This window comes from Mercenaria mercenaria, chromosome 16 (assembly GCF_021730395.1).
Source record: "Mercenaria mercenaria strain notata chromosome 16, MADL_Memer_1, whole genome shotgun sequence".
NCBI lineage: Eukaryota > Metazoa > Mollusca > Bivalvia > Venerida > Veneridae > Mercenaria > Mercenaria mercenaria.
In genome coordinates, this window is record NC_069376.1 from 65,328,198 (window position 1) to 65,340,796 (window position 12,599).

At 36.4% G+C, this 12,599-nt stretch overlaps 1 protein-coding gene and 1 pseudogene across 1 annotated transcript; one reads left to right on the top strand and one right to left on the bottom strand.

Annotated features, from left to right (window-relative positions):
• Nucleotides 1–9: 9 nt before the first annotated feature.
• Nucleotides 10–1,639, bottom strand: LOC128549369 (chloride intracellular channel protein 6-like). The gene is made up of 2 exons (XM_053525996.1): nt 1,634–1,639; nt 10–1,380 (listed from the first exon to the last, which is right to left on the bottom strand). Exons 1-2 carry the CDS (start codon nt 1,637–1,639, stop codon nt 517–519), a joined length of 870 nt encoding a protein of 289 aa, XP_053381971.1. The 3' UTR covers nt 10–516.
• LOC123540246 (DBH-like monooxygenase protein 1) lies at nt 1,593–12,328 on the top strand (annotated as a pseudogene).
• Nucleotides 12,329–12,599: the final 271 nt, after the last annotated feature.

Genomic DNA, 12,599 nt, shown 5'->3' on the forward strand with positions numbered 1-12,599 from the left:
ATTCATACCTATTGTTCGTTCGTGGCAGCTGACTTCGAATCACTGGCCTCTCATCGCGGTGGATTCGAAACCTCACTTGGGGTGCATAATGTGATGAAGCCCTCCAGCTGGGTTATGGAAGGTCGGAGGTTCTATCCGTGTACCCATTCAAAACAATGCCTGGCCACCTGGGTATTCCTTCACCGTCAAAAGGTTGAAAGTCGCCAAAAGACGGAATGATTACCCAACAAAATTACCATTTGCAGTTCCTAAAACTAAGCTAGAAATAGCAAAACGGTGATCGTGTTTGCCTTTGAAACATGGCTTTTTAAGGAATTCTTACGAAAAATGAGCACGCGTACGTATTTAGTTATACATGTCTGCATCATTCAGTTGTAACTGGTACAATGTCAGCAATTGTGCTTTGATTGTAAAAATATCAGTTTCTTCTACCGGGAAGTATTGTTCTGGAAGCGGATTTACAGTCACCAGGAGCTGTCTGTGAATCAATGCTATCACCAGGGACTGTCTGTGATCTTATTCTATCACCAGGGACTGTCTGTGATTCGATGTTGTCAGTAGGAGATGTTTGTGATTCGATGCTGTCACCAGAGGCTGTCTGTGGTTCGATAGTGTTACCAGAAGGTGCATGTGGGTGCTGTTGGAAGGAGCTGGTTCGATACTGTTAACAGGAGCTTCTTGTAGTTCGATGCTGTCACCAGGAGCTGTCTGTGATTCGATGCTGTCATCACCTGTCTTTGGTCCAATGCTGTCACCAGGGACTGTTTGTGATTCGATGCTGTCACCAGGGACTGTCTGTGATTCGATGCTGTCACCAGAAGTTGTCTGTGATTCGATGCTGTCATCACCTGTCTTTGGTCCATTGCTGTCACCAGGGACTGTTTGTGATTCGATGCTGTCACCAGGGACTGTCTGTGATTCAATGCTGTCATCACCTGTCTTTGGTCCAATGCTGTCACCAGGGACTTTTTGTGATTCGATGCTGTCACCAAAAGCTGTCTGTGATTCGATGCTGTCATCACCTGTCTTTGGTCCAGTGCTGTCACCAGGGACTGTCTGTGATTCGATGCTGTCACCAGAAGCTGTCTGTGATTCGATGCTGTCACCAGAAGCTGTCTGTGATTCAATGCTGTCATCACCTGTCTTTGGTCCAATGCTGTCACCAGGGACTTTTTGTGATTCGATGCTGTCACCAAAAGCTGTCTGTGATTCGATGCTGTCATCACCTGTCTTTGGTCCAGTGCTGTCACCAGGGACTGTCTGTGATTCGATGCTGTCACCAGAAGCTGTCTGTGATTCGATGCTGTCACCAGAAGCTGTCTGTGATTCGATGCTGTCACCTGGAGCTGTCTGTGGTTCGATGCTGTCACCAGAAGATGTCTATGCTTCGATGCTGATACCATTCCTGACCCTGGTGGAAACAAAATTTATTCAATTTATTTAATTATCGACAACTTAAGATAAAAAGATAAATAAATAGTTGCAATTCTGCTGACAATGTTTTTTTTCCCGCCAAACTGTGTTCAATTTTGACCTGGTATAAAGAGTACAAGTGTCCTGTTTTCTATTTTGAAATGGTTCTATTAAGGTTATCACGCCGAGTCAAATTTAAAGACTATCACGAGATGTTTACAAACATAGATAAAATGAGGGGACGGGATCAATATAAATAGGCTTGCTTCACAATCAAAATATCCAAAAGGTTTAAAAAAAAATGGGGACATTAACAACAGGTATGTTATGATATTAAACTTTTAAGATAAAGGTAAAGCTTCATAGTTAAATGTATTCAATTTATTTAAAGTCAATTGTTTGATTTTTACTTTAACATGCGAGATACAGACTGCGTAAACTCTTATAAAAGATAAAGAAATATAATACGAAGCTGACAAAATCGTGGCCCTGTTTACCGTGGCGACACACAAATCGTTTTCTAAATAATAATCTAATTTAATACACAACGAGTCGTCATACAAGACGACCATGTTATTGATATTTTTAAAAGTCTTTCGTTAAGCTTTTACAAAAATTATAAAATTCAATTTTAAATAGCTGTAATAAGTTGTAATGTATTTTTGAATATTAAAACGAATGCAATATTTAGGCATTACAAACTTTTAACATAGTTAACAAAAAACGCGTCCTTTTTTAAAGGCGGCCCATTTTCACGTGACAATACAATATATATTTTATTTACAACATGCATTGCAATCTAGAAAATTTAATTATGCTTGTCACAAAATGAATGAATTAACGATCATTGTAACCTTTTCCACAATAACAAAGAAACAATATACGAGTATATCCCCCGCCGAATGGGTTGTTTTGTGAATGAGGGGATATACCGGTATCCTAATGTCTATAAGACGATCCTTTGGAAGCACAGAATGCAACCTAGCAAAATAATTGCAGACTCGGTTTGATTGAGTCTGTTCATGAGAGGTAAAGGATAGTGCAACACCCCTCATGCCCTCTAGCACCGGTTTAACCGGAATTCTATTACATAGATATTTAATGGACTCCATGATCCCCAAGACCAGAAATTTCGGACAAAATGGCTGTTTTTATTTTTTTAATGAATTGTTTAACAGAAAACAAGTATAACCCGTTAGTTTTCTACACCAGTACCATTCGCGATGCAGGTAAACACTTTTTTCTTGACTGATTTTATTAAAATTCTGTTTACAGTCTTATAATACTTCAACAAATTTTATAAAGCATTGTGTTCTTGCAATGTCATGTGTGTCGTCATGTTAAATGGGACAGCCACGGTGAATGAAATTTTCTTCAGGATCCATAAATCTCCCTGGTTCTTTAGCATGCCAGATTTAAAGCACCCATACACAAACCTCTTGTCCCAATGTTAGAAATTTAAGTCTCAAGAACGGGTGCTCAATCGCACGACCCCTAGTTTCGTAGTCAGACAGTGTTACAACCGGACCACTTCGTCCACTCTTGTAGTAAACAAAAGGGTCTCGTCACGTTGAGAAGGGCAGTGTTCTCTTCAATACTTGTTTCTTTGTCATTACAGATTACAATATTGTATGGAAACAGTATATACTGTTCCGTTTTCTGTCCAGTCGTTCTCTATTTACTGACTGTTTGTGAATTAGATACCGGTGTTCCTTTATTTACTGCATAAGGATGAAAATGATACTTAGATGTTTGTTTGGTACAAATCGAAGTGGGATTTTTTTTTATGTTTTGCTCATGGAAATATTCGTTCCATAACTAACCTTACATACATTACTTGTTTACTACTACAGCTATCATACTGTGTACAGTCGCTCTGACGCGTGCATTGCAAGGCGTAACTACCACTGAACCTTTCAATAACAGCCTTAACCTGGACAAGGAGGGTAATTACCTCCTGTTCTGGAACTACAATAGCACCCACGTGACCTTCGAGGTCAGGGTTAAAACCAGAGGCTATGTTGGGTTTGGACTGTCTCCGAATGGTAAAATGTTCCCGTCGGATGTCGTCGTCGGTGGGTAAAAGACGGAAAGGTTTATTTTAAGGTAAAATATGTATGATTCAGACCAAAATGCTCGTCCCCTCTCTGAGTCACTCTTTAAGCACACATCCTTACATTTAGTAAAGTAAAACGACATGTATATTTTGAGTTGTATTAACCTCGTTTTGGAGAACATAAGTAACTGACCGAATCAGTTTAAATCTCATCGTAGTGAAAACATGTTATATGATGTGAATAAATACGAACTAACAACACAAGATTCGAACGAGAAGATTGTCTGCTTGGTTAAGTGACACCAATTCTCCTAAACACACACTGTATTATAGCTATTAATGGTAAGATTATTTGGTTCGAATGCCTTGTCCTTCACTTCTATGGATTTGGAATTCCTCTTAGGATGCAGAAGTGTTTCAGGAGAGGAAGCTATCCAGCTTGCTTGCGAAAGGTCGGAGATTCTACCGATATGCCAGTCCCTGCCTAAAATAACGCCGGAGAGACACCACGGTGCTGGGATCTTCCTCCATCACTTCGCTGAAACAGTAGTCTTCATGTACAGCATTCCCTTTATTCGCAATTTAAAATAAACTGAAAAAAATGTTTAATTCTAAATAAGTGGTCTATGATCTATGTTCACAGGTGATCTGTTTATTGTAAAGAGGTAGGCATTGAAAGCAAAAGTAATGAATTTCGTTTCTTTGCTTCATAAAGATTTTATTGTATAGGCCGGTATACGCGACGGCGCTTTAAAACGTTTGATCTTATATTTTTCAGGATCGCCATACTACCGGGCATTCCCCACCAATAGTGGATCAGTCACAGGACTGGACTCTGCTGCACGGAGAAGAGAATGAGTTTGGAACAGTTCTCAAGTTTACCAGGAAACTCAACACGTGTGACCAGCATGATTTGGAAATAAATGTAACTAGTTGTATTAAAGGGACTGGACTAAGATTTTGAGCGACTAAAATTTATGATCTTACTTCGAAATTGAAAAGTGGTCAGGTTTTAAACATTAGAACATGAGTTTTTGTTTCTAAACTATTTGAAATATGCTAAATCATGAAAAAACATGAGTCGACAATCGAACTCTGGTTACATAGAAAATAAAAACTTCCCTACCATCTTGGCCAATACTTAACGGCCATTTATATAACACTTACTGATTAAAGGGACTAACCTACACATTTAAGGCAGTTTACCTTTAATACCCCATGGCAAACGCTTTTTATTTTGACGTAGAAAATAGTTTAATATGTACCTCTTTTCCTGATATCTTGAAATTGCCTTTTAATTTTTTTTCTTGTCGTACAATCTGGAGGTTAGTTCCTTTACGTCTTGCATGTGTTTCTTTAAGGATCCACATGATTTAACATGTACTTTATATCAAAGAAATATCTAAAAAAAAAAACGTAGCAAAAATACGCCTATATATTGCCATTAAGGTTCTGCACAAGTAAGATATACAAATATGTCTAGAAATATACAAATACATTAAATGATTTATCTCACGCAAATATATCTTATTTTCAAATTAATCGTTGGCAATATAATTATATATGTGTGTTAGCAGAAGGTTGCACAATAAAAGAAGTGTCACTCGTCACCTTTATATGCGTAGTTGAAAGAAATATTAAAGATTGCTAACTTATATTTATAACAGAATGCAACCCAGAGGGTGATATATTCCTATCACCATGACGACCCAGCTGATGAGGCCAGCCTAATGTATCACGGCGGCGAGAGAAGGGGAACCAAAAGCGTATCCTTGCTGAATACGAATAAAGCCCCGAAATCCGTCGCCTACGAACAAGTAAAAGTGTATGATTTTACAGTTGGAAATGTAAGTTATTATACAACATGAGATTATGTTAATTCCTTCTTTATTTCTGAGTGGTGTCAGCTACAAGCTTAAGGTGTTAAAGTCTGACGATTAAAAACTATGTTTATATATGGTACATTGTAATTGAGCTGCATAAAACTTATTTATAATCAACATGGCAGAGAACGAGTCACATATCAAGACGCCGTTTAGAATTTGCAAGATGGCGGACGGTTTCCTGAACAAATATGTATCATTTTGTTACCATCATCTGTATTAAGCGCCTTCTCCTAAAATAGTGTTTTCTCGACGTGGTGGTTAAAATACCGGACATCCGTGTTAGTTAGATCGCCTTTCTTCAGATCAAAGTTCTTTTTGTACAGTAATACTTAAAAAAAAAACCAAGACGATTATTATAGCTTGCTCCCGGTGTATGCTCCTATATACTTCTCAACACAGCAAATTTGTCAGAGACAATCTCTTTAGGAATTTATTTACTGAAAATCATTGTTAACGTTTCAGTACATTGTACCAGATAAAGGTACAACATACCTGTGTGTGGCTCAACAAATGCCGGACCTGGGAGGAAAACACCACATGATTCAGGTACTACGTCCTTGTATATTCCTTCAGTGTACAGTAATATTACGAGCACTACCTGCTGTGGCATATAGATTATTAACTTATACAGTTTTTGTACTTACATATAAATATGAACCGTTTTCACTTTGATTGAACATCCGTGACAGAGTGTATGTTTGTGTGTGTAAGGTAATTATAATACCTATAGCGTAAAACTAGTTTTTCTGACAGCAGAAATTAGAACGTAACCTTGTATATGGAAAATGTTTACATCAAGACCTGATGCGTTTTCTACACATTTGTGTAATCCAGAACTCGGTTCTTGTGTCCGTTTCAGTTTGAACCAATCATTACACCTGGAAATGAAGGACTGATTCATCATCTGGTGATACAGAAATGTCCTGGTAACCACCCAAGCCTGAACAATGCTAGGGAAGAATGCTTTCTAACCTGGCCCAAAGGGTGGCCGCAATGCCCGGAGATCTTTATTGCATGGGCCGTGGGTGGCGGAGTAAGTTTTCTTCAGTATGTAATCATTCGGACTATCCGTTATAGAAGAAAAATGATATTAAGAGGAAATACTACTATGAGTATAATAATATACGATAAGTTATTGTAAATAGTTTATTTAAAAATAATACATTTTACAGCCTATGATAATAATCCGATTGTTAAGCAAGCTGCATTATAGTGTATATGCAAAGTTCTTATATACATTTACATAACTTCAATTGAACTATATTTCATTTATTGCAGCCATTTTATTTCCCAGAACACACCGGATATCCGATCGGAAGCCAAAATGACCATTCTTTTATGGTAATACAAATTCACTACGACAACCCGTCTCATAAGTCAGGTAAGTTTGTGCCAGATATGTTTTCTGGGAAACAAAAAGTTATGAAATATTTAATAAGAAAGCCGCAGCGCTGGTTCGGTGGAAGAGCGTCCACCTTGCACCTCCCGAAGTTTGTTCCTTGGCACATACCAAATACTTTATTTAAAAGGTACCAGTAGCTTCTTTGCTTGGTGTTCAGCGTTAAAATGTTTTTCGTTGTCATTATAATGGGACTTGGCAATGTTGTGTTGAGGTATCATGCAATGCGTATCCGGCGAAATATTCTGGACAGTTACACAACAAGTCTGGCTCTCTGCTACAAGTTTAGCTTTCTGCTACCGGAGTATATGACTGAAACATTGTTAACATGCTGAGCCCGAACACACAGTGAAATTCAGATGCTTCTAGCGTCAAAATGCTACTAGTAATGCCAGCATTAAGACAGTTTTAAATCTTGACTTGTCATTTTTAAAGTATTGTAGATGATTCTGACACGACTGTTTTCCGTCTGTAAGTAGTGTTCAGTAACCTGTGAATTAAATAAAACCCTTATTTTCTGTCAAGTAACTGGAATTAGAGTGGTTTCGGTCACATTTTTTATTGCGCCAACAAGATTCATGTTCATTAAAGATTCACTAAATAAACATGAATTATCCTTCATTACAGATATTTTCGATAATTCTGGTATACAAATATAAATAGAGAACGATAACGAAAACATTATCGGAAAAGTCGATTATGTCTTTATTGGTAATTCAGGGTTTACTTAATGGTAAATCAGGGTTTTCTTTATAGTCAATACGATTCAAAAGTAGTACAACTATTTTGTCACGGATAATGGTTTCACTACTCGATTCCCCTTTTCTCAATAGTATCATTTAACATGTTATTGTTACAAATACCGTGCGAGAGTAGTACTTCTCACCCCTCAGTTGCGTCAACATAAGAATTCATTTATTGTGGTACATTCGGTAACATGATGTGTGTGCACTATATAGCTACACATTCACTGTATAAACACGAAGTATCATTTATTACAGGTATTCTTGATAATTCTGGTATACGAATGCTTCTCACCCCTCAATTACGTCAACATGACGTAGGTTCACTTATTGTGTCACATTCGGTAACTACCCAAGTTCGTCACCAGTGGATACTGTACTGATAAGTGTATGAACAAGGTAACAAAAACAGATTTTTCAATTTACATTGTTTATAAGTTTGTATTACCTTTTTTGTCGTGATAGCCGTAGTTCATAAGCACACTGGAGCCATTTACTGAATGGCAGCATCAAACAGAAATATTTTGAAACGAAAGGCAAAATTTATGCACATTGTGAAAATCATCAGAAGCTTTAATCAGTAAGTAAAGCACCATAGTTTCGTCTCGGTATCTGAAAACAGACAAAAACTATGAATTATGAAAATTGTGCTTTTTATGACTCACCTCCTTAACTTTGAGCTCTGTAAATATTTTTGTTGATTTTACTTTGCGGATACACTTATCATATTTATTTGTTTTGTTTTTATCACAGGAATGTGTTTACATATCTCTCTAAACAATAGAAGTTGAGTGTAACATTTAGCTCGATCTTTGAAAGTTTATGCATGCATTCTTACTTGCAAACAATTACAGGTAATGAACCAAGAAAATATAGACGAAATCCGAATAACAGCAGTGTTTCAGCATGCACATCTATTGGCTTCCGGTATCAGAACGAGGCACTTCCGGAACGGAACTGAGCTAAAACCCATATATGATGATCCGAACTACGACTTTTATTTTCAAGAAGTTCGATCTCTCAAAGAAGAAGTGGTTGTCAAAAAAGTAAACAATTTCGCCAATCTTTTGACGTCTAAACAATTCAAAGTATTTGATTTGTTAGTCCCAATATTTGAAGCATTTTAAGTTGAAATTGTTGTAAGCTATATAACAATATCTCTAGTATTGGAATCATGCTCCCGGCAAGTGTCATGACCAAATCACAAAAGGGAGATAATTAAAAAATAAGCAGAACTGAATAATGCTTCTTGTGCATTGCACTTCGACTTGGGAGGGGATAAAAATTCACCATAAGTATATCGTCTGCTTTCGTCTTTTCCAAATGCAATATACAAATGTAAATGTTATTTGATTGAAAGATATGTTTCAACTAATGCATAAAGTTTCGGAATTGGTTTAAAGATATAAACAAACTATTACATAACTAAAAAATATAAATAACAAAATAGGTGTAACCAATGTATAATTTTGTTATACTTGTTCATTATTTCAAAACTTTGTGTCCATTAATTTACTTCTTCTTCTTCGTCATTACCTTAGTAATGTTGTATCAAGAATGAATTTCAAAATGACGGCCATGGGAAGTAATCTATATTAATGGTATGTCGAAAGTAGTTGCCAAAAAAATGAAATAAGTATTAACTTTTGTAGGGCGATAATATGCGGATTGATTGTATATATGATACAGAGAAACGATCAGAACCTTCGTTTGTAAGTATTTCACTACATTTATCATTTATGACGCTTGAATATTCATGACAAAATATCTTTTGAACGAACTCATAAATACTTTCATAAAGATGCTAAGGTAGCAGGGTACACTTCGAATTTTGGCCCCCGTCAATATTTGTTATAAATAGAACTTCGTGATTTTGGATGTCTGTAAATTAAAGTGAGAGATAATGATTATTAATTCTTTAGAAAATTCATACAGCCGATACATGTAAAATTCTGATGTCAGTTGGAAAACTAACTGCTGGTAGCTTTGTACGATCAATGAGACCTTTTCGCGGAAAAAATCAAATCACGGAAGGGTTCTGTGCTTGTTGATTGATACTCAGGATTATGTTCGCTATTTTGTGAAAAAACGAGCTGGATGGGCCCCCATTCCGTTTATACCCTGACGTTCAGTAAGGACTATTAAATTGAGAAATGCAATAAAATTGGGCATTGTTCTTGCAGCGGGATCATTGAAGGCTGTTCAAAAAGTGCAAAATTGATGATTTAGGCATGCTATTTTTCATGGATGGTGTAAACCTTTCCTTTTGATAACTTTCTTTATTCTTGTATGAGAATCCTGATCTTGCCATTAATTAAAAGCACAAAACATGCACGCAATTTATAAAATGGCCACCCTGATTCTGCTCATAAGGGAAGTGCAATATTGCGACTCGCTACATGTAAGACCGTCCGTGCCCAAAATTTTCGCATCTAAGTGTACCCTGCTACCTAAACTTTTACATTCCCACAACTGATAATATGTCAGTATACACATGTACTGTTTTCATACTAAAAAACTTACTGATCATGAACTTATATTGAAGTTCGTTTCAAATTTGTTGAATTTGGGAATTGTGTAAACTCCGTTACTTTGCCGTAGTACGGTATTCAATTAAAGGTATCATATCTTCGTAACCATGGTAATGACAGGTATAACAGCATCGTGGTTCTGAGATTGTAAAATACATGTTGAAGACAAGCCTCAGGATGCAATCTTGTCATTGATCTTTTTCAAGGATTAAATGGACTGGCTTTTATTTTAAGGGCGGTTTATCTACCCGGGAGGAGATGTGTGAATCTATCATGTACTACTATCCTAAAACTGATTTGATGCTATGTGACTCGGAACCAGATATGAATGGAATTTTCAACACAACTTTCCCAAATCCATGGAGTAAGTTGGTTTTTTTTTGTTTGTTTTTTTTTTTGTATCAGATCCTGACGTAATTCATATGTATGTTAATTATCTCAAAGAAACAAAGAATTTTACCTTTAAGAAAACGTAATTTTATTATTTTTCCCAAATTTAACAGTTGAGATCATAAAATGTGAAAATAAGGGGTATTTTGTATATAGAATTACAGAGGAAAAGGTGTTATGAAGTGCTCCTAAGATGCCCCACAATGCTGGAAACGAAGCGCTGAATTTCAAAACTTTCCGGGAGAGGTAGCGGCGGGGGAGGGGGGTGAGGAAGCATGCTGGTTGGCTATTTTTCTAGTTCTGCCCGTTTAACAAAAATTATTGACAACCCGGTACTTGTAAAAAGCTAACACCAGCAAAAATCAAATCAAATTATTTAATGTATAAAGAAACAGGTTTGCCCTACGAGAAAATTGACTGGATCTGCGCATGCCTGTGTTCAGTCTATAACTTATTTTTACATATATACGACAAACAAAATCCTACACTGAATTTTTTACATCTTCTGCTAATTTTCACTTGGCAAATTTCTTTAATGTAGGAATATTAACTTAATTGACTATAATATTTCTTTTTGAAATAAGAAATTCGTGTTTTTTATATACTTTTTCGCAAAGAAAAGCAAAAGGAATATATGAAAGTAGTGGGAGGGGTTATCAAATGGGAGGTACGGGAAGACGAGATGGGGGGGAGAGAGAATTTGTTTTGCTAGAAGAGTTTGACCTTAGGCAAATACCCAAATGTACAAAAACGTCACGTTTCATTGCTTCTTTTTGCAGTTGATGGACCGAATAGCTTTAAACAGTTTATAAAAGACGTGTATGACTGGACAAACAGTACACAAAGGGACATATTTAAACAACAGATACAACTTGCCAAACACAAACACGGGTGTGTAATAAACCCAAAAGACGGAAGCAATCCGTATAATGTAAGTACAAAAATCTGGGAGCCTTCCATCTTCCAATATATATCCCTTAATTTGGGAAACCAGAGCGAGTGCTATTTTAAATGGTTGCCTTCAATGTTAAGATTCCCCCTTTCAATATAAACATGTACTTATTTCTAGTGATATATCAGCCAATTGACTATAATTTTAGATATATAAGGCTGAAACTCTTTTGAGACGGCGAACATATTTTTCCGAATTCGATGAGAATTAAATACAAAGGATGTGTACTTGTTATTCTTGCATGCCGGACAGGATTTTCCCGTGCTTTTCCGGTGCTGGAAAAACTCATCTTACACCCAGGGGTGTAAGATGACTCACGTGCTATAATTTATGAATTAATGCGTAAATCCATACGCTACTATAACAAAATAGCGCCTTAAAGAAAACCCTTCGCTTTTCTTTATGTCTTCTACAAATTGAAGAATAAGGCATGCAAGAAAAAGAATCAATCACAGGCAGCGGGTAAAGATGGGAATAGGAGCCTCGTTACCGCCTAAACAGTTACCCTCGTGCCGGATATTCCCATCTTTACCCGCAACCAGTGAAAGATTCTTATAATAAAATACATGCTTTGTTAGAGACATAAAAGTCAAATAGGTATATAAGACCTGTATTGGATATCAGGGGAAACTGTTATAGAATTATTTATATGAATCTCATCTTGGTAGAAAATATCAATATTCATACATAAAACTTTGTATTATTTTTTGTTTCAGGGGGAAACGTGGTCGTTTGAAGAACTAGAGACAGACTACATACCTTACGTGCCACCGAAGTCAGAATGTGACACTCGTCAGTGATCCTGGACTAAGGGAGACAACTCAGTTGTCACGCACTGTAACTTTGTTAAATGATTTGTTTGAAATTGTGAATTGGTTATTATGCATATATATATACCGAATACAAAATAAAGTTATGTTCAGCTGTGCATGAATAAACAATAAATGGGTACAAATTATGTGTCATCATTAACTCTTTGTCTGAGAACAGCAGTATTTAAATGTTTTTACACTATCAATTTAACAACTGTAATGATTATAAAAAAGGTTGCATTTTTAATCTTGTACTGTACATTTCCGATAAGTTTAATCACGTTACTCGCTAGAATAGTAAATGTACACACTTTGTTGCGAATCTATTCAGGCTCGTTCTTAGTGCAGTAGCGCTATTAAAGTTGTATTTTATAGGGAACAAATGTTACTTACAGCAACTACTGAATACGTAACAAC